General features: G+C 35.0%; 3 protein-coding genes across 5 annotated transcripts; 1 reads left to right on the top strand and 2 right to left on the bottom strand.

The window, feature by feature from the left end:
* The first annotated feature begins 136 nt into the window (after positions 1 to 136).
* On the top strand, positions 137 to 21,594 carry LOC128856937 (mucin-5AC). 2 transcript variants are annotated; one of them, XM_054092392.1, is made up of 5 exons: positions 137 to 600; positions 16,075 to 16,497; positions 16,884 to 18,413; positions 18,496 to 18,693; positions 18,760 to 21,594. In XM_054092392.1, the coding sequence occupies exons 2-5, from the start codon at positions 16,270 to 16,272 to the stop codon at positions 19,369 to 19,371; spliced, it is 2,568 nt and encodes an 855-aa protein (XP_053948367.1). In that variant the 5' UTR covers positions 137 to 600; positions 16,075 to 16,269; the 3' UTR covers positions 19,372 to 21,594. The 2 variants fall into 2 exon arrangements, with proteins under 2 accessions (XP_053948367.1, XP_053948366.1); XM_054092391.1 differs by lacking the exon at positions 137 to 600 and adding an exon at positions 8,575 to 8,754.
* On the bottom strand, positions 14,106 to 15,607 carry LOC128856941 (putative nuclease HARBI1). Its single transcript, XM_054092401.1, has 4 exons — positions 14,919 to 15,607; positions 14,754 to 14,857; positions 14,554 to 14,701; positions 14,106 to 14,482 (listed from the first exon to the last, which is right to left on the bottom strand). Exons 1-4 carry the CDS (start codon positions 15,061 to 15,063, stop codon positions 14,106 to 14,108), a joined length of 774 nt encoding a protein of 257 aa, XP_053948376.1. The 5' UTR covers positions 15,064 to 15,607.
* Positions 21,595 to 24,463: 2,869 nt separating the features above from the next.
* Positions 24,464 to 27,016, bottom strand: LOC128856940 (NAD-dependent protein deacetylase Sirt6). Of its 2 annotated transcripts, XM_054092400.1 has the most exons (6): positions 26,709 to 27,016; positions 26,518 to 26,648; positions 26,023 to 26,445; positions 25,837 to 25,960; positions 25,614 to 25,780; positions 24,466 to 25,088 (listed from the first exon to the last, which is right to left on the bottom strand). In XM_054092400.1, exons 1-6 carry the CDS (start codon positions 26,772 to 26,774, stop codon positions 25,085 to 25,087), a joined length of 915 nt encoding a protein of 304 aa, XP_053948375.1. In that variant the 5' UTR covers positions 26,775 to 27,016; the 3' UTR covers positions 24,466 to 25,084. The 2 variants fall into 2 exon arrangements, with proteins under 2 accessions (XP_053948374.1, XP_053948375.1); XM_054092399.1 differs by having other exon boundaries at positions 24,464 to 25,780.
* Between the last annotated feature and the right edge of the window lie 104 nt (positions 27,017 to 27,120).

The following is a 27,120-nucleotide window of genomic DNA, read 5'->3' as shown; positions in this document are numbered from 1 at the left end:
CACCCGACACGCACACATATAAGCCTGCTGGACAAGCATGCTGGAGCGTCGCCAGAGGCCAATTGATATGTTTGAACAATCGATACAATCGTCTAAAACATCTCGGACTCGCCCATCACTATCGTGAAGAAAGAATGACATTCTTGGTAGAAGAGTACATTTGCGTGCGCAGGCATTTTTAAAATTATTTCCATACTGAATTTCAACGTGAATAGTTTCTATTCTTTAACGCGCGTGAAATTTGTGAATGTAATTTTTAAATTTTAGTGACGAAAAGTGAATTTTCAATGTTTTATTGACAGTGAGTGAATTAAATAAACCGAAAAATTACGGCATTTAAAACATAACATAAACATAAAGTCCAAGTAGGAAAAGGATCCAATTTTTGTGTTACAGCTGAATTTATATTTTATTGCAAATTTGAATGTCGTGTTGAAATTTATGAAGAATACAATAATACACTGCACAAACGTTTTTAAGTTGTGTTTATCATAGCCTTACGGTATTAAAGCCCGGCCATAATTCATATCTACAATAAAAAAAAAATAATTTGGTGAGGCGATGTTGGCGACCCAAACATGTATACGCATTATTTTCTAGGTAAGTATGTATGTGTTATTCTTCGTATTTCTCAGGGAACATAAACTTCTCTACTTTTAGAAATCTTTATTGTTATGCTTAGTTGTAGATGTGTGTATGCACGACATACATAGATACATATATTAATATTTACTGATTTGTATTTCACTTCTTTCGTATACAAACGTTGATCAAGGTTTCGTTACTGACTACTTTTATTAGATTAGCTGTAGTTTGATTCCTTTTTGAAACTACAAAAATGCAAGCCTCATGAACATTTAATTCAACAAATATGCAGACTTTTAATAAACTGACATTCGTCCATTTTACGAAAACAGTGGGAGAATACGGGACGACAGCACAGCTTTTTATTTGCGTATGTACCAACTAGTTGGTTGCGTTCTCAACGCGCATACATACAAACGTGATTTGTTTTTTATTTTGATGCCTTTAAACTACCAGTCAACAGTTCTCCGTTTTCATTGTGTGCATTATTATTTGACGGCTCCATTATTTGCTTCTAAGAGCCGGCTCTCAGTATAGTTTTAGTATATGTATCAGTAGATGTTAATATGACATTCCCAAATGTGCATACATACATATGTATGTATGTATATGTATTTAAATACGAATTTCGGCATACTTTTTTATTCAGTTGCATATTATTTTTATTGGATCAATACTAGTTGCCGATGAAGCAACTTACGAACTTTTTTAGTTATACGTTGTGGTGTATGCTTCCTGCCAACTGACTCGTTTGTTGAGCTTGTATTTTGTTGTTTATACTCAATACAAGTTTCGTTTTGCACTCACACATTTTTTAGTTTTGATTATATTTCAAACAAATACATGCATATACATATATCTATACTAATATTATAAAGAGGAAAACTTTGTTTGTTTGTTTGTAACGAATACATTATCCAACAGTAACATGGATTACATTTTATTTTGGAAAAAAATAGGGTTCCGTAAGATATTTGGATTTTTCGGACACAAACTGAAAAAAATCTTATATATAAAATAAAGTCAACTTTTTGTGTGTGTTCGCTAACCGGCCGTGTCTGCACCGAATTAAACCAAACTTACACACATTGTTAAGAAGGTATTGAAGATGGTTTCCGTATAGTTTGGATACCTATTGGTGGATAGGGCTCGAGATATAGGTCAAAACGTGGACCCGGGTAACCTTCGGATGTGTATGTACAATATGGGTATCAAATGGAAGCTGTTGGTGAATGCTTTAGTTCAGAGTATTTTTCGTGCCGCTCCGTGACTAGGGTCTCGAGATAGAGACCAAAACGTGGACCCTAGAATGTGTTTGTACAATATGGATATCAAATTGAAGCTGTTGGTGAATGCCTTAGTACAGAGTATTTTTCATGCCGCTACGTGACTGGGGTCTCGAGATATAGGTCAAAACGTGGACCCGGGTAACCTTTGGTTGTGTATGTACAATATGGGTATCAAATGAAAGCTGTTGATAAGTGCTTTGATACGGGGTAATTTTCATACCTATTGATGAAATATCTCGAAATATATGCCAAAACGTGGACCCGCCGTGTCTTTGCACCGAATTAAACCAAACTTATGCACATTGTTAAGTAAGTATTGAAAATGGGTTTCGTAAAGTTTGGTTGTAATTCGGAGCAGTGGCAACGGGTACAGCGTTCTTTTGAGCCAGCCATAATGTCGCTTACTTTTTTAACGCTTGGGGCGGAACTGAACTATCAAATTGACAGTGTGAGTTACAATGTGTCAATATTTCTTTCTGATTTGGATGCCATAAGGAAAAAACGTAAGTGCAACATGTAAAAATTGTTTGTGAATTTTTTTGGAGTGGATTTTGGAACAGTGAATAATTTCTTACGAAATTTCAGAATTTAATGTGAAATCCGAATGAAATTATGTGTTCGTGGAAAAAACAATTTTTTTCGTTTTTTTTTTTTTTTTTTGAAAAATATAAATGGATAATGGTTAAAAAAGCTCCAATGCTTAATAAAACATATAAATTGAAACGAAAAATTCATGGATGATCAGGAAAAAAGACGATTGTTTATTCATATGCGTTGATTTGAAATTTAAAAACAATCTTCTTTTTGCCTGATTTTCAATTTATATTTTATATTTACTCAAAAATAAATAGAAAAACAAAAAATATTGTTTATGCCAAAGCGCTTGAATAAAGAATAAAGAAATAAATAATATGAAAACCATATATTTTCTGTTCTAAACCATATCTATTCTATTTTAGTGTGCCCAGCGAAGGGGGCCGGGTTTGCTAGTATATATATATATGTATATATGATTATATACATATGTTTATGTGTACTAACATGGAGTTTTTCACAACTATTTCGTGTATTATTTTTTTTCTAAGAAAATCTGTAAAATTTTGTATTTAAGTTACATTTTTAAAAAACTTAAATGTACATTCAATATGTATATACATACGAAATGTCACAGCGAAACTTAATGCGTCTTGACGGCCCTCCTATTCTTAACCCTAGATAGATAAACTACCCTTTGCAGATGCTCCAGCTCGATGAACATATTGCTATTATTCATGCGCTCTTGTAATTTATGTTTAAAAGTATTTTAAATTGCATTTTAAAGGTGGCAATCTCACAGAACAATGATCGTTCAGTGTGAAGAAATAATGAAATATCTTCTACAGGGCGGACAGGTGTGGTTTACTGATATACTTAAGAAGTTAAAGTGGAAATGTGTATTTGTATCCTTTATTGACAAGTGTACATTGAAAAAGATATCATAAGTTTTCATTACAAATCACATTAGTTGCTGTCCTTCCTGAGACCACTGCTACTATATTAAAATTAGTTAGCAAGAAATGGTCTGAACATAGAGTGACTACATGCTCATAGTTTTGTGCTCATATAAAGCCATGTTCTTTCGAGGTGCTATACCAACACCTCCAACTACGTTTAGTCTTGCACTTGACATATCTGCATTTTTTCTTCTCTTATTCCACTTGTCTGATATGCAGAGAATGTTCTCTGGATATGTGCGTAAATTGCCGAGGCTAACGGCTAACAACAATAATATCACAACAAAACACAATCGGCCAACCCCCAACAAACGAACTCAAACGAACTATACATTGCTGCAAAGCTCAGTGTTTGTTTCACCTCGCGTTGCGCGCAATACTCAATCAAAGCATCGCAAAGTACAGTTTTTGCATTTCTGTTGTAGAGAATGGCACGATTCTTATAATGTATAACGAAGTGATAAAAATGAATGGGGGAATGACAAAACAAAAGTAAGCAGAACTAATTACGGTAGAGCGGAATGTGTACAAATGATATCAAAAGCTAATGCAAAAAGGCACCGCGAAATATCAACAAAAACGAGAGCGAAAAGCGGCATTAGAAAGGGAAACGAGTAAAAGCAGAGAACGTTTATTATACTAGCATTGGAGAGAATGGGTGTTATATCATTCATAGTTGCCAATTTAGTGCTTTAAACGCTATATTTGGTGCTTTTTGAGAATTAAAACGCCACAAAATGGTTTAAGGCCTAGTGATTTTTTTTCTGAGACAAAATGCAGTGTACATGAATTTCTCATAGTTCAAAACAATAAATTATTTGAAATATTTCGAGCCTGAGCCGAAATATTAATTTAATAGAAGGATATACACCGGGTGTACTTCAAAATATGTTGGTCTATTTCGGCCGCCGTACCCGATGAATGGGTTGGTGCGTGATTACCATATATATGTATATATTTTGAAAATGTGAATACTTTAAAAGCAAAATTCAGTAAATGCATTTCTTCAGATAAAAAACGGATTAAAAAGATACAATTGTTGCGACAATTATAAAATACGGGGTGATGTAAACTGTTTACTATCTCGGTTATAAAAAGTGAAAATATTGCTTGAAGTAGCTTTTAGTTTGGTAAAACGTTTTTTTCCAAGTTTTGATGCTTTCTGGAATCAAAAGGTGACAGCACTGAATACATTTTCTTTATTACAATATGTTAACGTTCTCCGGCAGAAGTGTAACGGAATGAAGTGCGCAAAGAATAGCAAATATCAAAGCCAAGCGAGTGTGCATGGCGTAATGAAAACAAAATGCAGGGTTGGGAGTATATGGGTAGCAGAGAACGTTAATGGTGGGCAGCTTAAAAGGATGAAAAGTGAAAAGAGAACATGAATATCAACAAACTGTGTTATCGACTAATCAATAGTCGGTTTCCACAACAGTTGAGGCTACATTACTGAAACGTCCCAAATTTATATACTGCCAAGGACTGTCACTTCAATGGGATTGTGGATGTTTTATATACATGTGTATGTAAGTATGTGTGTATATAATAGATATCACAAAAGTTATACCCAGAGGGGCATTGTTTTTGAAATATTTCCTATTTGGAATGGAGTCAAATAATATTTTTAAATAAAATAAAGTTACCCAAACCTTATATATTAATATACTTCTTAATACGTTGTAGTGCACATATTTGTGTATGCGGATGCAATGTAACAAAAGCACATTAAAATACCGAATCGCGTATAATTTACTATTAATCGTATATACAAACAGACATACATACTACGTACTATGTATCTTATTCGGAAAATGTAAGAATTATGAATGGTGTGCATATTTGAGATGGCAAGAAAATCATAAGCCACTGAACACAAAATAAGTGTCAACTAGCTACATATATACTATGAAATTCTTCGAAAGTTGCCGCTTAAATAAATAGGCAAAGAAAATAAATGTTAAGGTGATACCCGCGTAATAAACATAGAAGGGAAAACAAGCATATGTACGGCCAAAAGAGAAAATTGATAACGCGTTTCGGAGAATAACTACTAAGGCCATGGTTATGCTATTATTGTTCGGCGAACACGAAATGTCTCTGCTTTGTTGTGGGGTGGTTATACTGAGTTTGTTGCAGAGTTGCATTCTGGTAAGCTGAAATCTAGTTATATAATTGTCTTTTTTTTCTATTGGCAATACTAATTCAAGTACGTATATTTACTATCTACGCACGGTAAACGAATGTACAAAAAATTTAATAAATTGGCCAGAAGATCACAGAGGTTTTATAAGAAAATCCGTAAAACGCTAGACCATAATGTTTATTTAATTGCGTTTTGGTTTAATAATAAAGTATGGCAACATCACATTTTACGTCTGTTTGGCCGGACAAATTCTTTTCGCTGTGTCGTCGAACTCTCTTTCTCTTCATGTTCGGTGCAACAACAATTGCAATTGTTGGCCAAACAAAATTTCAGCATAACTATGGCCAAAAGCATATCTTGTTTTTGCGTCATCGCAAGCTTCGCTTTTGTTCACTTTTCGCAACGAAACCTTCATCGATTGCAAGGCTTTTGTGCAAGTTTCCTATGTTACAAGAAATCGTGCTATAGAAATGCTCTTTGGACATGTGGATTTGTGTGTATGTGTGCGTGCATAGATGTCCATCATCCTTGAGCGCCCAGAGCTGGATTTTAAACGGCGGTTGAACGCGGTAAAGTTGTGAATGGCAAACGACGAGTAGAGTTTTGGTACGACTTTGCCGTCACGTACACACAAACGTATTGGTGTATTCGGAATTCTATGCCTATTGCGTTTGTATTGGGCCGTGGTTATGCTGAAATTTTGTTTGGAGAACACCATGCAATAGTTGCACCGAACACTAAGAGAAACAGTTCACCGACTCTCACTGCGAACACAATCTGTCAGGCCGACCGACGCAGGTTGTGGTATTGCCATACAAAAAAATTTGTGAAGATTGCATCATAAATAAAAGACAGCAAAGTAAATATCGTGATCTAGCGCGTCTACGGGTTTTAAACCCCGATAATGTTTCAATAATGTTATGTCATTATGCCAATTTCTCATATTCGTTTATCATGCGTGTAATGATGTACATATATTTCGTTATCCATTTTTACCGTATTTTATGACTAGTACATACAGAGAACGTTGATACGTGGACTGAAGCTTCTCTATAAATATACGTTCTCTGGTATGTATGCGTATTTCCATAAGTGTTGTCAATAGAAAAGAAAAACAATGCTCAAACTATATTTCAGTTTTATAGAACAAATTTTAATCAACATAATCACGGCCTTACTTTGAGGTAAGAATGATGATCGTGTTACATTGTGATTTTGCGGTGCATATTTTTTACTGTTGTGTTTTTGTTATGTTTATTATTTTCCATTTTTTCGCTACTTCACTGAACAGCTGCTTATCAGTTCCTCTCCTGTGTGTATCGTTGTGCCCATTTTCATTCATATATTTAAGAAACTGTTGTCGAACGCGCTCTCTGCTTTACATGTAAGCGCGTGCTAGAATACATCCGAATCAGACGATGCTAAAGTATTAAATGTCAAAATGTCGCCGAAAACATTTCTGCCCGTGTGCCCGCGAATGAGACATGAAAAGAGAATTTCCAGTGTTTCCCTTCCAGTGGAGACATCGTGTAAATGGGGTGTTACACGATGTCTCCTCTGGAAGGGAAACATTTTGTTCGAGGGTGAAGGACGGCCGCGGAAGAGGGAAGGGAATTTGTCTCCTGTACTGGCGACACGCTTTGCTCTTCTTATTCGTATTTCCAATCTTAAAGCAATTTTTGACAGTTGCTTCATTTGTTTTCTTACTTTGTGGGAGAAGGTTCTGAGTTATGTGTTGGTTTTCAAGCAAACGGAAGATAACAAAGATGACAAACATCCGAACACTGCTTGGGAAATGCACGATTATTTTTGCTAGTAAAGTAGGTATAATTTAAAATATATTATCGGGCATGTTTATGTTGAATTCTAATTTTTCCCTGCATTTCTAGATACTTAGTTTAATTTTAAGTTAATTATTTACATATGAAGTATTTTTAATTTAATTTTTTTTATTCAAGTATAAGAATTTATAAATATATTTCAATAAAAAAAACAACAAATTATTTATTATTTAACCAGTTTGCATTTTTCATTCATATATTTAAGAAACTGTTGTCGAACGCTCTCTGCTTTACATGTAAGCGCGTGCTAGAATACATCCGAACCAGACGATGCTAAAGTATTAAATGTCAAAATGTCGCCGAAAACAATTTTGCCCGTGTGTCCGCGAATGAGACATGAAAAGATAATTTCCAGTGTCTCCATTCCAGATGTCTCCGTGTGTAAATGGGGTGTTTGCTATTTGCTTTACTGTGCATTCGTAGCTCTTCATTTGCCTTGGCCAATAAGTGAAAAGCGCGAACATAACGAGTTTGATAAAGGAAAATGCGAATAGTGTAAAAAGGCAGAAGATAAAAATGTATATGAGAAGAGCATGAGTATAGTATACTTGTTTAGGTTTCTTCTCTCACGATTCTTACGAGTCGTATTTAATTTTACCTTTATTATTTGTATGCGATACATAAAATTGAGTTTTAGCCGCGCATGTTTTCACTTGCATTGACAATGATGCCAACTCACTATATAAGTAACCTTATACACTGCTATAAGTATATAGTATTTCGGGTGTAATTCAAATAAAAAAAACACCTTAATTTAAATATGCAACCATCCTCATCACAAATACAAGAATGGCAAAATTGTCAGTTTTCTTACGACTTCGCTAATATATAATTTTTGTTTTACTTCGAGTTTTCATTGTTTTGTCTATACATACATATGCACGTATGTATGGAAGTGTATAGCCGATTAATTTTTGTTTTCCTTTTTACTCTGCTTACGGATGTTTGCATGCACTTACCTGGGTCGCGTAGAGGTATGTAGTATGCTTGCACGTGTGTGGGTAAGTGTATACTCACATTTCTTTTATTCTTTTTCTTGCTTTCCAGTCACACATTCCTCTTTGTTCAGTTTTCAAATTTTGTGTATTTCATATTTCATCAACTCACAACAGTGTGAGACAGAGGTAGTAAAATGGCGAATAGCGAGTAGCGAGTGGCGAGTGGCTGGACATACGGACGTGCCGAAGCAGAAGGTAGACTTGTGTATAGAGGCAGATTAGCTAGCAGACTCAGTTTATATTTGTGCTTGGAGTTTTATAGGCATAAATTTCAGTGCTGGCTTGAAAAATATTAGTTTTTATTGTTAAGTGAAATTTGTGGTAATACCCTAAAAGTATAAAGACTTTTCAAAGCAAAGACGTTAATTACAGTTAATAAACAATATGTAATTAAATAATTTGGTACGTAGAAAATGTGTGTTTTTGCATTGAACTGAAAAATGTTCGACTTTCGCTTATTGTACATATGTACGTTATTGGTAGATCTATGGTCAAGTATGCCAAATAAAAGAAAACTATATTTGTTCTTAACCGGGTGTGCATATGTATGTACTACAACTTGAACAAGTTTTTCTTGAGAATTCGCGATGTCATTTGAACCTACTTTTGAGATTATATTTCCGTGTTTCAATTAGATGACCAAAGCTGTATTGTATGTTTGCTGTGTTGTAATTTTCTACATTTACGTCGCCTCAGTCGTGTTTTTCGGTCGTTAATATCTACTTGATTATGTATTATATTAAAACTAGCTTTTTTTCCTTTCTCAGCGGTAAACCTAACGTGTCAATCCTGCATTGCACCGTTTTATTGGCTAATTTTTTATTATTAACATCTCGCATTAGGCGTTGTTATTGCATTGTAACTAAAATTAAACGTCTTAACTTCAGCACTGACGGTTACAAAAAGTCAGGCAACAAAAGAGCAAAATTACACTAAATACACAATTTAATGACCGTTGGTGTGTGTATATACCGCGAAACAGAAAGCAACAAGAGAATATAACAACCACCGTGAGTGATCTACCATAGTCTGGGAATGATTGAATCTACATAGTAGTATATGTATGTATGTAGAAGGAAACTATTTTGAGAAAATGTGTGAACGATGTACTAATTTATAAAAAATCGAGGAATCGGAAACGAATTAATTATTCTGAATATTCAAAAGTAAAATTTGGACAAATTAGTTTTAGCTGGTTGAACAAAAAATAAAAGCGTAGGAAGAAATATATACTTACGTATGTGTGTATTATAAAATTTTCTGGTTCCCGGCTGGTTCAATGCAAAGTAGAAATATTGTAAGGTTGTACAAGGGGCCGTATTTTGTAGGTGTATTTGAATGCTTTAATTTACTAGCAAACAACAAAAACGTCATTGCCAATTTTTTGATGTCATGGCTTGGCAAAAGAGAGAAAGAGACAACGAGTTCCGCACCTCATAAAGTTGGAAACAAGAATAAATATAAATGGGGGAGAAAACAAGTGTTGCCATATGTTTTGCGATTATTCTCTCGCGCTTAAACATTTTAGGCGTATAAACAAAGTGATGGCATTCGAGCAACGACCATATTTTTTAAATTAGAAAATGGAATGGAAAGAGAATAGAGGAATGGAATGAATGACAAATAGATACAATTAGATTCACGCGCTGGCATTTCTAAAGTAAAGGCGAATTGAAGAAGAATTGATATGCCTTGATTTTGGTCGGTTCGAGATGGAATACAAAATTGCGCTTTCCAAATTCGCCTTGATGTCAGTGCTGCGAATAAATAAACAAAGGAAGAGAAATTACTTGTTTGTGAAGAGGGAAATAATGCGAAAGCACTTGTTAATCAAGGCTAATCTTCTTATGGTGGTGTCAAGAACATTTGTACATTAGTGACATTTGTACATTATATGATCAACAAACCAGGGATTTACAAAGTTGGAATGTTTGCTAAAGAAACTACAGCGATGATAAATAAATGAAGTGAAAACAGAATTATTTTCATGTCCCCGCATTGAGGCCTTACGTTTTGTATTGCATAAGTACTATGTCCCCGTAGCGGGGCCTTTCGGCCGTTAAGGGTTAAAGTAATTTGCCTATTTTCATCAGCCGACTTTCACTCTTGTGTACCAAACAAAACAGAAACAAAATACATGTAACTTTTCTCTTTTGTACTTGTAATCATTCGCCCGACGCGACACTCACTACACATTTTAACAAATATTCATTGAGACCTGCGCAAACGGGCATCACGATATACAGGTTAGGTACGATATTCGGTAGCAAACTATGGCGGTACATGAGAGCACTCAAACAGAAGCGGTACTACTGGTATAAGCAGAGTTGAAATTTAGTGCTACAGATCTAACACATATTTTATTTAAAAAAAAATTCCTTATAAATTTTACGACAAAATTTACCATTTTTCTTCTCAAATTTATTTCGTAAACTCATTCATTTTGTATATTTAGAACTTTGCTAGTTAAAACGAAGATATAAGTATGTGTTTACATAATGTTTGCTATATCGCTGCCGCTTGAAAATATTTAAGAAGCTCACTTTAAGACATTTGCAGACAAAGAAATTTTTCTGTCACTATGTCGTTGAATGTGTTTATACTATCATATCTTTTGTTTTCTTCATCGAAAAGTGCTGTTACTATAGATAGCATTAGTTCGTCTTCAGAACTTCAGGTGCTATCACAAAAATTAGATTAACAAATATAATTTTAGAAACATGTATGCGTTTCAAAATGGTATAAATTGCCGTTAATTTGAGTTTTGTTCACTTTGCACGATAACAATGTTTATTTTCTGTACCTCGGCTGTTTGAGTGCCTTTCCGCATATCGTTTTCTCATATCGTACGTTATTATACTACCCTGCACCTGTTTGCACAGCCATTAACACTGTTTTAAGGCGAATTATTTTCAAGTACTCACACATTCCGTAAGAGATTATGCAACACACAAATTATAAGGATGGCGTAATAAATTCTAAATTTCTGGCTTAAAGTACCGAACGCATTTTCCGAAACTCTTTGAGCTTTGGGTTCAATGCTAGCCCATCTGTTTTCATACGGCAAGAGCAAGACGGTTTTAGTAGTAATTTTGAAAGCTCTGCATTGGTTAATGATAGCTTGTCAAGTTTGGATCTTTCTTCACTGCGTATCCACTGTGCTAAGCGACCAAATGCGCTCGTTCCAAGTGTTATTGGCTAGCGATTTGACAACCTACCTTGATGCGGTTTTGGACTTTAATAGCAATTAGGGTTGTTGACTTCGATTTTTAGCTGTAGTTTGGATTTAGTAGGGGAAGTAGGAAATTCCTTGGAGCGAAGAAGCGGGAAAAGCTGGAGAGATAGTCATTCATTTTGAAACCAAAGGCAAGCAATCGAACAATCGTCTTCATATGAAATGAGGGCAACTCTCTCTGGTTGTTGAGTAAGCTTCGAGATGTAGGAGTTGAAAAGCAAGGGTGAAAGGCACTCCTTGTTTCTGCTGCTCTAGTGTGAGATTTGATCTCGAAATATTGTTGACGAGACGCCGCGCTGTTTAGTGCGGTCTTACCTTTCATGGTGCAAATTATTGCATGAGGCTTTATAAAAGGAGCTACAGCTGATCTCCAGGAGCTTCTATCAAAACACTCGTTTTGCGGTGACCACTATATCACAAAACTGGGTTCTTTGAAATTAGAAAACCAAACAGATTTCGTTAAAGTAATGTTAAATCGAGAAATTAATCGAAGTATTAAGCAAAATACATTTTTTTTACAAAATGGCGGTTTCTAAAAAAAAAAAAATCGATTTTTGACCAAAATTTCGACTTTAAATTGTTTATAAAAAAAAAAAATATTTATCGGTGAGAAAAAATCTTCGATTAATTTCTAAAAAATATATGTATTTAAGAAGCTTGAGTTAAAATTTGAGACTAATCGGTTTAGCTGTTTTCGAGTAATGTTGGTCACTGACTTTGAAAACAGGGGTCGAATCGTAACAGTCGTGAACGAGCAATTCGTCACGTAAAAGAACGCAAATCGGATTATAACTATCGTGAACGTGTCATCGCTATCGTTATTCGGTATGATGACAAACGTAATCGAATAACTCGTTCGTTCGAATTGTCATTCGATCGGTTATTTATAAACGTAATTGCGCAGAATTTCAAAGCACTAACGAAAAATGTAAGAATAACTAAAATATATGTAAATTGTGTAACTTTAAATGAAGTTTTATAATTTCAGGACAAACTGTAATAAATTAAACAGCAAGCAGAAGGATATAATGGCTCATTTCATGAGTGAGCACACAGATTTGGCCAAAAATTCCTTGCCGAATTGTGCACAAGGAAGGTCGACTGCCAACCGACTTTGGGAAGAGCTCAGCAAGCAGTTAAATGCGGAAGGACCGCCAATAAAAAATGCGAAGTTGTGGAAAAAAAGTTAGTACATATATTATAATCATGTTATCAAAATGAAACTTATTAGTTTCGTTCTAGGTGTACGCAGATCAGAAGTATAATGCGAAAAGAAAGTTGTCCTTCAACAAAAGTTCAAAAAGGCAGACAGGCGGAGGACCTTACCAGCAGAGGGCTTTAACTCCAGCTGAGGAGCTAATAGTTGAAGCTGCTGGTCTTGAAGCATCTGTTTCAGGAAACCGCATGGTGCAAACATACGGTAGTTCACAACCTGCACCAGTCGCAGTTGCTTCAAGACCAGCATCAAGTGCTTCGGCCTCAAGCAGGAGCAGTGGACGTAATTGGAACCATTCAATTAGGAGTGTTCCAAGTCGTTCCTCCTCCAACAGCCCTGCTTCCTGTACGCCTTCTCGTCTAGTCGTTCCAACTCCACGAAGAAGAACAACAAATAAAGCTTCGCTGCTGGAAGAAAATATTAAATTGACAGCAGATCACCATAAAGCTATGGGGCAGAAAATAGATAGGCTGCTTCAAATTAAGGAGAGGCAACTAGAGATTGACGAGAGGCAGCTTGAAATAAGTGAACGACAGCTAGCTGTCTCTAGCAGGATTTTGGCGATGAAGGAGGAGAAGCACCGAGCTATAATAGCTGTAAAAGAAATTGATTTAAAAATCAAGAGTATTGAATTAAACCAATTGAAGGTCAATGAAAAAGAAAAAAAATAGTGTCCCTCCTGAATTAAAATCCTCTTTGTAAATATGTATATATTCTAGGTTGTACTTAAGTTTTATGTATATATATATTTGAAGTTTTATTTAAGTTTTTGTAAATATGTATATATGCATTTGAATATTTATTTCAGTTCTTTTTAAATAACTATACCTGAAGTTTTGTTCAAGTTTAAATTAACTAAATTTTGCGTTTTTAAATGGAGTAAAAAAAAGCAATAAATGAAATTGATTTTGAATAAGTATCGATTAGTGTTTCGAGTTATTTTATTTTATTTTATGTCGAGTTCATCAACGACATTTTAATTTGATCTCTGATTGTTTGGCCGATTCTAGTATACTGGCCTTCTTCAGACACTATGTCAAATCCTCTTTGTAAATATGTATATATTCTAGGTTGTACTTAAGTTTTATGTATATATATATTTGAAGTTTTATTTAAGTTTTTGGAAATATGTATATATGCATTTGAATATTTATTTCAGTTCTTTTTAAATAACTATACCTGAAGTTTTGTTCAAGTTTAAATTAACTAAATTTTGCGTTTTTAAATGGAGTAAAAAAAAGCAATAAATGAAATTGATTTTGAATAAGTATCGATTAGTGTTTCGAGTTATTTTATTTTATTTTATGTCGAGTTCATCAACGACATTTTAATTTGATCTCTGATTGTTTGGCCGATTCTAGTATACTGGCCTTCTTCAGACACTATGTCAGATGCGGTTTGACTCTCTGAATTTGTTGCTGTAAAGCTCACATTATATTGTATACAAATGTTGTGAAGCGCTGCACACACATTCGCAAACCTAGCCAATTTTATAGGATCATATCTTCCTCTTTTGTTGTACTCTAGGATTCTCCACCGACCTTTCAGTACACCATTAGTTCGTTCAATGATGCACCGTGCCTTGGAATGAATTTCATTGAACCTTGCTTCACCTGATCCGTCCGATGGATTTCTGTACGGTGTTATGCACCACGGCTCAAGTGGATATCCAGAGTCCCCTATTAAAAACAAACAACACGTAATTTAGCACAATCTAAATCAATTGTAATTATATATGTATAACACATACCTAGCAGCCAGGCATTGTCACTCCTATTGTGCAAAAAACGATGTTCCATAACCATTCGTTCGTTTGAATGCTTCCATATGAATGAGTCGTGGGCTGCACCCCCATATTGGCAGTTTATTGCGAGAATTTTCGTAGTGTGGTCGCAAATCTAACAGAAACAACCTTAAAGTAACATTCCATCTCTTTTTTAAAAAACTCACCAACATCGCATTTATGCTATGAAAACCCTTCCTGTTGAAATACATATGCTCGTTGACCGTGGGCTTTTGTAGTCCAATGTGGGTGCCATCAATGCATCCAACCACTATTATTAAAAAACGAACATTAAATAAATTTTTCACAGCTAAAACATGGATTGAATTTACCTCCTGGAATTTTATAGTTCTCAACAAACCACTCTTTGCACCTCCTCGAATCATCTGGCTCAAATTTAATATGTTTAGGACACAATTTGGCTTCAATTTCTTCCAAAACATTGCCCGTTAATTTCGAGACAGTGCTCTGGCACATTCCTATCAAATAGTCATTGCCTATTGCATGCTGATAGCCACCACTTGCGAGTAGGCTGAGACACGCAGCCAGTTGGAGCACCGCCGGAACAGCTTTTGTGTCTTGGCAATTTATATTTATGTTATTTAAAACATAATTAAATGCTTCTTTGCTTAAGCGAAACCTTTTGATAAACCTGTAAGCGAAGGATATTTTATTACCTATTTTTCGTCATATATAAAGTACTTACGCATTGTTTGATAATGCTAGCGGATTGCTTTTGTCTCGAAGTTGTTTTCGCACAACTCTTTCATTATTTTCTTCATCGCTGGAACTTAAATAAAAGAAAATACTCGGATCCATTTAAACTTTTTATATTTTCGTTACTTTCTGCGGTTTATTTTGACACTTCAAATTCTATTGTGACTTAAAAAAACGAAGAAGATGAGAAAAATAATCGATAAACAAAATTACAATTACGATACATGACTGTTATTCCGACTGTTATGATCTCAACTCGTTCATTCGATTATCGACTCACGTTATTTGTGTTCGAACGATTGTCGTTTCGTTAACGACTGTCACGATTCGACCCCAGCATTTTGAGAAAAACTCGTTTAAAGTTTGCCTTGTAGTTTCAAGCCCTCTGAAACGCCTTTTCATATATATTTGCGTGTAACTTCGAACGATATAATAAAAACAAAATCGATTTTTTGAAAAATATAACTGTATATAACCCCATAATGCATTCAGCCTCAACAAAGTATAAATACAACTGTCTTTCAAGTATTCAATATTACCACTAAAAAGTTATACAATTTGTGTAGTTAAAATATAGGCACGGTTATGTAAATACGAAAAGTGTTGCATTGAGTAGCCCGTGCTTATGTATCATCTGTATAATATATATATTTTTATTTATTTATTTATTATTAATGAAATATAATTATAAATAACTATATTATATTATATTTTTATTATATTAGATGATTTTAGAAATAAAAAATTCATTATTGTATTTATTTTATCTAGGAAAATCTGCCAGGAAAATGCAAGTTAAAAGAAGCGTAAACTTTTTTGGAAACTAACTTTGAAAAGTACGTTCCATTTGTTTGAAGAGTCTGGAAACGAATTTCAGACAAGTGAATTGGAAATAATTTCCATTGAAAAAGAGAAAAAAGTTCGGAAAAGAGAAAAACTGAAAGTAGAAAACAGAGGCGCTTTGAGATGTTTGCGTTCCACAAGCCCCGAGTGTATCGCTCGGCCGAAGGATGTTGTATTTGTCGTGCCAAGTCCAGCAGTTCGCGGTTCACTGATTCGCGCAAATACGAGCAGGATTCCATGAAATGCTTCGACCTAAAGTATCCTCGTCACGGCGAGATTTGTAATGCATGCGTGTTGTTAGTGAAGCGTTTTAAGCGTCTTCCGGTGGGCAGTACTCGACATTGGGGACATGTAAGTTGAAATCAAGAATAATGGATTATTATAAGTTGCGCCATCCCAGGGCCGTGACGTAAGTACTGAAAATAAACCAACGAAAAGAGGAAAGTAGGAAAGAGGCGAAAGTAGAAAGCCAATAATAATATAATAAATCGTGCACAAATTTGCGCAATAAGGTTTGTTTACTTTCTGTACTGACGTCACTCAGTTGTCAAATTCACAAACGTGAGTTGAAATTCTTACGTATTTTCGGTTTAATTAAAATTGTATTTAAAGTATTTCTCCGGTTAACCTAAGTTTTATTCAATTACTTTATTAAAATACATACACAGACATACATATGTGAACTTATTAAAAATTTTTTTTCCTGTTTTTGTTTTTTCCCTATTATTATATGGTAGGTCGTCGACGCTCGGGCAGGCCCTGGAACGAAGTCCATATCGAAATACAAGAAGAGTCGGGACGATGCAGAAAATACAAGCAACAATTTAACAAGTCGATGCACACAGAATTCCAAGTCGGCTTTAGCGGAGAAATATTCTAAAATTTATAAAAAAAATAAACATAAAATAGCTACTGGTGGAGAGCTACATTCGATACACAACACACTTGAAACTATGGATAGCGATTATGAAGATGTTGCTGAGGTCGGAGAAACTTGCGAAGTCAGGGAAAGTAACCCACATAGCAATAGCTCATCTGTGCAATTTCAAACCCAAACTCGCGCCTCTCGCAAAAGGACGAACAGCATTCATTGTCGGAAGGACCCTTTAAAGACAGGCAGTAAGCGACGAAAAAGTATGCCACCAAAGAGAAATCGGTCTACGTTAAAGCTTTTCAATGATCACGCCCAATTCTTCGATGAATCAGAGTGGCAAGAGCGTAAGTCTTGCTGTGGCTTAATTCTTTTATGCCCAAAATTGTTTGGAACAATATTATTCGATACGGAAAACTTTAAGGCCTGCTCAGAACACCAATGTTCTCAAGTTGTTGAGATTAAAGATAATGTGAAAACACAAAATCAGTCTTCAATAAGACTTCAAAGGGCAATCAACGCTACAAGGCCAACGGTAGAGCAAACATCAGCGCCATCAACATCAGTGCATAGCATTTACGAAACTTCATTACCCACTCCGGTGCCTGTTATTAATACGAATTCTACTCCAGTATTGAAGAAACATCATTTGTTTTTCAAAAGGCAGTCTGAATCTTTCCCCCAAGTGGATCTCGCTGTCAATAACAGCATAATAAATTCATCAAATAAGACTGAGTTTCTTGGAGCAATAACAACAGCTCCGGTTATCATTAAAAACAGTACTAACACCACCAACCCCAAAAGTACAACACCGACCGTACCACATCCATCTGAAATATCAAATGGAAACAGCTCATCTACTCTAGTTTCCACACCACTACCACTACCACTAGCAATTAACACTACAAACATATCTGCCATATCGAGCATTTCCCCTTCTAGTGCCACATCTGTGAGTGCGCACATGCCGCGACATTCTACAGCCAAAGTTACAACAATTTCCCCGCCTTTGTCAACAACAAATATGACTGGTGGCAATAGACTTTTACATAAAATTAAGACAGGAAAAATATTAAAGAATTCTCAGGAGAAAATAGGTGCCACCACGCCAGGGATTGGACGAGTCTCACCAGCGGCTGTTGAGCGGATTAAAGGTGGTGATTTGCAGGAGTTGAAACCAGTAATTCGCAGTGTGCCAAAATCGTACATACTAACGAAGCCAACGATAAATGGGCAAAAGTGCAAGCAATACAACCCAACCGGGTCGCCACCAACATCGGCATGCGCTAACTCCGCGGCTAATTCATCATCCACGGTGGCACCCAAGTTTAGCGACAATTCTTCCGATTCGGGTTTCGATGAAAATCTGCTAGATCGGAAATCAGCAAGTCCGTTGGTAAGTTGGAATTCATCGTCCTTTTTTGAATTCCTTAAGATTCTACATTTTTATTATTTTATTAATGAAATTATCTATTTAGAGGGAGGATATTGGTAATGTGAAACCGGTCATAAGCCTGTCAACCGGCTTTTCCTCAACGGGCCCAAACCAGACTTTGTTGCTGGCATGCAATGAGAGTGCAACCAGAACGCCACATATGCAAAATATGTCGCGAATGGTAACATCGAATTCCGGTGTAATGCACCAGAACTACCAACATCAATCGGCGGCAAACAAGGTATGAAAGCGACCTCTTTTGTAGACTAAATAATGAAATGATTAATATATTTGAATATTTTTATAGACTGGTGGCCGTGTTGGTTCAGCTAAAAAATCATTGAAAATTTCACAAGTCAAGCCTACAACAATATCGGTGGGTAGTACAAATAATAGCATTTTGGGAGCTCACATTAACACGACAGCGACAGCGACAGCAACAGCAACACCATCTATTCGTGCAATCTACAACAATAATACAATACAACATGAAAACGGCGTGACAACGATCGTACCGGCTTCTTCGTTAGCTGCCACCACACAAACGGCTGCTATGAATGCACTTGCCCCCAGCACCGTTACCATAACACCAGCTCCGATCCATCATTTAGGGGGCGCGGCAGTGAGCCTAACAAAAAAATTAACCACATCAGGTCTAGGAGTGAATTTAATTGCCACAAATGGCAATAGCCAGAGCAATATTCTGCACACGGTCACGAATACTGCGTCACATTTGATCAATCATGCTAACAGTGCACTGATGCAGCAACATCACAATACAACCACTAATATGAATCAGAAGATAATTCTCTTGAAGACTGCCGGTCCCACAAAATACAATAATTTTGGGAGTATCGGCAGTAATGGCAACGTTAACAATGTAAAGACAACTATTGGCATGGGCATTTGTAAAAATTGACCAAATGGAGGTCGACCGAGGTTGAAGCAGCAGCGGGTAACTTAAACGCTATTTTGTCAGTAGGGATTCTGAGGCATTTTACATACACTGATATTAATTGCTTTTACGTTGCTACATAAACATATATAGTGCATATAAATAGTATATAGTGGAATAGTGGAATACTGAATGCTGACTGTGCGCCTCTCGTGACCCATCTCTTATTAAACTATTTAGTATGTAACGTTAATATGAACATTTTAAATTAGTTGAGCAAGTGTGACTACATTTTTTAAGTGCTTTTTGGCCTTATTTGTGCTAAGCATTTTAAAGTTGTCGTTGCGGTAAAGAATAGAAAATACTCTTTTAAACATATTTTTTAGTGATGAGATTCAGAGCATAATAAACACCACCATTTTCGAAATGAGGGAAGAAACACTTTTTATCGCTGCCATGGGAGCAATAATTTCGACAGCTTTGAGAGGGTCTATATATATTTACTATATGTTTTAGTTTTATGCGCATATTGCCGGTTACAACTATGTTTAATTTCATTCTTAATTTATAAACTTTTAAATATTATCTTGTCTACCACATACATATGTATAAATACTTGCATAATTCATAACAATGGGCACACGCACATTACTTTTTAAAGTTTATTTGCGAAATATTAAGTTTACGGCGAGGATAATAGGTATAAAGAAATATAAATGCCTTTCTGCTCTATTTTTGTATTTTGTACATTTTTTCTATATACATCTATAGATAATATAATAAACTCGTAAATCTTTGCTATACAACCAGAATGTTTGGCATTTCATAGCATTTTTAAAGTATTTTATTAAGTTAAGAGGCAAAACTGTTCACGAAAATACAGAAATTTCTGTTTATGTGCAAATATTTTGTTGTTGTATTGACGGTCTCCATCTGGTATCGCTAGGGACCAAAAGGTCTATGCGTGGCTTAATGCCAACCAGGCTAACCTAACCTAAAGGTTTATGAGTGTACTAGCAAAATCAATAAATAAAATCAAACATATTTAATTAATAAAACTAAATTAAAAAAGTGGGCTAGTGTGCACAAGGGACAAGTCTTAAGAGCTGAGTCTCAGACGCATTCATATTTTGTAAGACCGCCACAATATTTTCCTACTGCCTCGATCCTTTTTGGCACAGAGCTTGTTCGAGTTTCTTTCAGACTCGCTGTGTTGCACGATTAAAATTACGATAATTAAAGTATCACGTTCGATGTGAAATTATGGCAGCTTTGGCAAAAGTACAACATTCTAACCAACAAACTTCTTCTCTTTGTTATATTCAATCGTAAATTACCGCCAATATCCAAGTTGTGAAGGAAAATATTTATAGGAAACTGCTTTATTTTTATTTAAATATCCACCTTCACTTATCTATGCAAAATAAATGCCGGGCGGACATGAGAAAAATATCAGCTGTGTTACAAGCCTCCAATAAGTCCATACACCATCAACAAAACACAAATAAAAATGTTTGGGAGTATACCTGGGCATGCCGAAAGGGCTCACGCCCATAATTTAAAAATTTGTATTGAATAGTCATCAATGGTCTTTCGGCAAAAATCGCTCAAAGACACTCGAGTTGTCTAATCCCATTCTCTACAAACCACGTTTTTTGTTATTTTTACTGTATATTTCGGCTATTATCCGGCATAAAAACGGGCTTGTTTCAATATTTCCCTGGCCACGTTGAAGTATGTAGACTTGGAATTATTCTCATTTCCGCGAAGGCATCCCCAAACCATAAGTGACCCGTTTCCAAATTTCAGCGTTGGGATGTTGTGGTGCTGTACACCCACTTCTTTATTAATTCATTTCCATATGTCGCCATCTGATCCTACTCAATTGACCTTAGTTTCATTGGACCAAGCAGCTTTCTCTTAATTATGATGAATAGTGAAATATTCACACGTTTTAGCAAAGTTTAAGTGTGTTTAGAAAAATATTACCTTGCCGTTGTTGTTATGTGAATGAAATAACATGGGAATGCACATCTCCTATATTTGTGAGCAGTTGTGTCCTTTACTGTATATGCCAATAGTTTTATTTTATAATAATGCCTGCTCGCAGAATGCAATACTATGTATCGAATAAAAAGTGGACAACAACAATGAACGTTTTAATTTACTGTGAACCCTATGTAATATTGAAAAAAATTATTGAATAAGCAATCATCTAAATACATACATACTTACATACAACAAAAACATACTTGCATATATTCTTGAAGAAATGAACTATGTGAACACTGTAATTCATCAATTTTCGATTACCCACTTCTTGATTAGTGAGGGTAAGATTAGTTAAGACAAATGAAAAAGGCAGCGCACAGATCCTAATTCGCCCAGATAGAGGGGAAAATGTCAACCCACTTGAAAATAAGAAAATAAATCAAACGCGAGAGATTTTATAAAATCCGCAGAAACCGGGTGTTATCATAAAAATTAAACGAAAAAAATAATAATTCCATTTTGTAGACATGTTAGCATAGTGTTTTCGTAGTTTAGTAGCATATAGTTGGCCTACTAATCTAATTTGTTGGACAGTAATATTTAAGCGTCATACGCAGACTATAAACAAAAATTAATATAAAAAAACTATGAAAGCTAAAAAATGAGCAATGATTTTCTAAATAAAGTTTTATTAAATATAAGATTATTATGAAACTAGATCAATTATATATTTTCTTAAAATTAAAGAAACTAATTTATTTCAAAAAGTGTGAATTTCGTTAAAAATTTTAAATTATTTTTTCATTGCAAATAAAGTCTGAGGGTGCACGCACGTCGAACGCACTTTGATTATTTTAATAAAATTTAATATTGGATTATTAAATCAAGACTATTTGAAACGTATTTTTTATTTTTATTAGTAACGGGTGTTTTTTTAGCTGCATAAGAACTATCGATTTGACAGCTGAGAATAGCAAACTATTGATATTTCTGTTCAGTAAGGTTTGCCAAGTTATCATAAATCGTTTGTCAAAATTTACTTTGAAAAAATAAAATTTTTCGCGCGTTCATAGAGCACTGGCGGCATCGTCGGTGCTTATTTCTTTCGAAATGAGAAAGGAGCTGCTGCCGTTTTGGTGAGTGGCGAGCGCTATCGAGCCATTCTGACTGAATTTTTCTTACCAAAAAATTTGTCAGCTAAACATGGATGGCATTTGACTGCGCGTTAAGACGGCGCAACTTGCCATACAGCTCGTTTAATAATTGATTTATAACATTTTCATGGCAGCCTGCTCTACGTTAGCGGAATGATTCGGCGGGATTTTCCCGTCCAAGGGCTCCGCCCCAGTAAATTAAACCTGTCTAGTACACCGTACTATAGATTTATTACAATATTCAAGCCAGCATTGGCGCCATGCGATTAGATTAATTGGAGAAACTAGACGAAAATTGTAGCAGCGAGCTCGTAGCCGCAGCGGCCATATGCTGTATATTATATTAAAAAAAAAATTATAATAATAAAAAAAAATCATTGCATCAATATTTCTGTTTTTTATTATGATTTCAAGTTCTCAAGCTGTTAAAAAAACACCCGATACAAAAAAAAAAACGTGAATAGCGATTCAGCTTCGAAAAAATCGAAACAAAAAAAAAATTGTTTTGTGCGCTATTCAGAAAATACCCATATTTGCGAGGAATTCAGTAATATTGAGCCTACCAGTTTTATGAGGAATTTCGTAATATTGAGCCTAACTGCGTCATATTATATTTTGCAGACGACGTATACTTTTAGGCGCTCAAAATGGGTTGGCAGGTCAACCAATGTCGATTTTCGAAAACTTGCTGCTGTGTGTGAATGGCCTGCATCGATTTGATCTCAACATAAAGAATTTTGTTCGTAAATGCAGTATTTTATCTGCGCTGCATGATTGACTCGTAGATTTGGGTTTCGGTTTCCCGCAACAGAGCAATTTATGGTATTTACTGCAGTAGCTTTAGAAATCTGTCGTAGTACTTGCCACTGCTTGTATTAAAAAGCTCTTGAATACAACCAGAATGCTGCGTTTACGACCAAACCAAAGGTTTTCCAATTACCCGTTCGTAAATAATGCATTTAATTATTTTCGGAAATAATTTCTACGATAAAACTGTACATACGGTACGGTGCTGTAACCATAGATACCTTAATTTGACTTACACGTCAAGCGAATATGACAAGTATTTTAACTTTACTAAAACACCAATAAAGATAGAGATAAATACCATATAAAGAAAAGAATCGAAAAAAAAAAACGATTATAGTTTAAGATTTCTAATATATAGAAGGGCTTAGGATTCTTCCAATTTAATTGGAAAACGAACCCACATATGCAAGTTTTGTATATTATATAATCATAAGATAGAATAAAGTAGTCGAATTCACGGTTTGTAGAGTTGTTAATGAGATCCGTAGTAGTTATTCAATCATTTAGTGTTAATGCCGACATTCGGAAAATATGCAAATAAATGATGAGAAAACAATATGGCGCAAATAAGTCAGCCTCTATGTTTACTATGTTGTGCGAGTAGATTTTACTATATAACGGAATATTGCTTGAGTAGTAGGTATTTTTATGCGAAATGTTACCCCTCTTGTGGTGCCATTCTATGAAAGTGGGGAAAAGACAGGTTCCTAACACCGAACACAAGCTGGGATAATTAGTTTGCTTCAAATGCGCACTAATGCAACCATAATCGTCTACACAAAACCCATTCAATTATTGGTAACATTTATTTTTAAGCAATTGCAAGTTGTGGTAATGTTAGTAATGATAACGAAGAGACTAATATCAAATCATGTACTCTATTGCTATCAAAACTCTACAATCTAAATATACAAATAAGCGACTTTTCTACTTGTGCACTACAAAAAAGCGTTCGTTCACACAACCTACCACTTAAAGACATACATATGTATATCTGTGTGTATACAAATAAGAATTGCGCAAACGACATCTCTTTTTATAAATAATGTTTTTATTATAAGTATAACATTTTACTTTCGAGTGTTTATATATATTATAATATACTATTTTTTACATAGCATTTATTGTATTATGGTTTTTATACACAAAATCAATCGAGAAATTGAATTTAAGACATTCAAATAAAATTTTAAATGATTGAAGTGGTTTATTTAAAGAATCCACAAATGCGTATGTAATGTTTGAATGAAGAACACATATAAATATATCTATATAAAAAGGGAAAATAAATATTCAAAATATTTGCATAAATAGTAAATACAATATTTTCGAGAGTTGTAGAATTTTATTTGCTGCATGTAAAATGGTAAGAAGTGTACGCCGTGGAATACTGAAAAAATATGTTTACTTAAAAATTAGTTTAATTAGTTGCGAATTGCAATATAGTTAATGTTAAATGCACTGATTTAATGATTACACCGTTGAATAGCAAAAGTATACAATTGACACTTACACCCTTTTCTTGGATGTTTGATCGAACTCCCCCCTCTAAATATTTTTCCGCAAATGGAAGGACCTACAGTTTTATGACGCCTCCGACCGGTAGATGTTTTTTATGAGTCGTTTCTGCCAGTGCCTACTGAGCAGCTATTGGAAAAAACTTTTGCTATCACTTGGTGTTTCGTGCCCCGAAGTTTTGAATCCTTGCACTTCCGCATGGTAGTCGCGCCCCATCTCATTCGTCTTATATAGTAAGGCTGCATATTTAGTTTTTCATTTTCTCATCTAAATTGAGAACTTTAAAATTTTAATGGGCTAAATTTTCAAAAAATGGTTTTAATACTTATACTCAGTCTGGAATATTAATAAGGGCATCAAAGGAAGCAGGATGTATCTAGCGATTAAAAAATTGTTTTCGTTTTCTTTTAAACTTCGTTTATAAACAAATATTTGATACTATGAAAGTCTAAAGTAAAAACAAAAAACATTTTTTAATAGCTCTCTTGCGTTTGATATTCATATTAATATCATAGAGTGAGCATAAGCATTTACTTTCTTATTTTTTTTTTTTGAAAATTCAGTACTTGGATATTTTGCAGTCCGTTAAAAGATTAAATATCTGAGAAGAAAAGAAAAACTGAGTATTCATGGATAACAAAAAAAAAAAAAAAGTTGACCGCACGCTTTTATATTTCGTGTTTGCTCTTCTTATTTGCTACCACTTCTTCTTTTTTTGCAACACTTTTAATATTTAGCAACTTTCGCTGCATTTTATGGTTCTTTAATTTATCACTGTATTCTTTCTCTAACTTCTTAATCGCTGCAGCTGGAATAGTCCAATCGGAATTTTCGGCAGTTGATACTTTTGTGGGGTCCCCCGTTGCATCATAAACCGGTATTTCAATGCCCAACCGTTTACATACTTTTTCCAATACATCATCCACATAGGTTGATATAATTAAATCTGCTTTTTTGTCCTAAAATACGAAATTTCAGTATTTTCAAATTTAATTAGAATAAATTAAATAAATACATGTTTTGTTGGTTGCAGATTACAAACAATCAACTTTCCTCCGAATTTCTTATTTTTCAGCGGTAAATTCCCACTTGGTATGATTTGAAGAGTGGTGCCCATCGATATATTAACATCCGCTAAACTACAATATATAGGTATCATAGAGCATTGTGTATACATACAATACGTGCTTAAGGAGTTTACCTGGAATGTAAGAAAGCTATATCTAAATCTCGCTCTGGTAGATCAGCCTCCCAGTCAAGGATATTGTCTAAAAGCAAGCCTCCACGACATGCGCGCACGTTTCCATTTTCAGCAGAACGACACATACCGCCACAAGGCTTTTGTCCCACGGTCTCTGCTGCTTTGACCCGCACGAATTGTCGTTTACACTTGTTACATTGCTCTACGAACATATTTCCGTGCAGCTCGGCTAAGTAATGACGTGACAAACCTGACTTTAAATGTAGTCCATCGATATTTTGACTTACAATGTATCGCACAAATCCTCCTTCTACCAAAGCACGCAATGCCATATGTGTTTTAGTGGGTTTTGCTTCATCGAAGGATACATTTATGGTGGGTTTTTTACCTTTCTGCTCCAGTGTCCACACACCTTTCGGACCACTGTAAGAACGTAAATGTTATACACATATGTACATATGTATATGGAAGAAATACTCAATTTATTATGCTTACCGAAAATCAGGTATACCAGCACTGGTGCTTATGCCAGCGCCTGTATGTATCACAATGCGTCCCCGTGCGGCCAACATCCAGTCTACCAGTTCGGCGCATTTCTTCTCCACTGTCTCAGCGCTATCGAACCTCTATGTCAACAAATGTGGGCTTAGGCTTAGCAAATCGTTTAAAACTAGAACCAAGCTTACCTCTGGTAATCCTAAAATCCCTTTATTTTCATATGGTGACAAACCGTCTGCATAATTGCAGCTCATGTTTTGACCAAGAAAAGTAAATATTATGCGGCAAGCAAAATAATAAAAACTACAAATAACACAACAAATGCCCTCCAATGGAGAGTGGATAGAATCGAGTTTGTAAATAATGGCAATCGTGTAGTGTTGCCAGAACCATTTTTGTTTGGTCTTTAAAAGGTCCAAATGACGTTAACAAAACAAAAATCGCAATGAAAAGCTAGAAATGCACTGTAAACAAAATATGTAAATCATATGATAGAGGCACAAATAGAATAAATATTGTACAAAGCAAATGAAAAGAATACGCTCTATGGCAGATTAGTTTGTGGAAGTGTACGGCCGGATAAAATTGCCAATAATTATT

Source organism: Anastrepha ludens, chromosome 3 (assembly GCF_028408465.1).
Source record: "Anastrepha ludens isolate Willacy chromosome 3, idAnaLude1.1, whole genome shotgun sequence".
NCBI classification, from domain to species: Eukaryota; Metazoa; Arthropoda; class Insecta; order Diptera; family Tephritidae; genus Anastrepha; species Anastrepha ludens.
The sequence above is the reverse complement of the archived record's forward strand: the minus strand, read 5'-3'. Positions and strand labels throughout refer to the sequence as shown.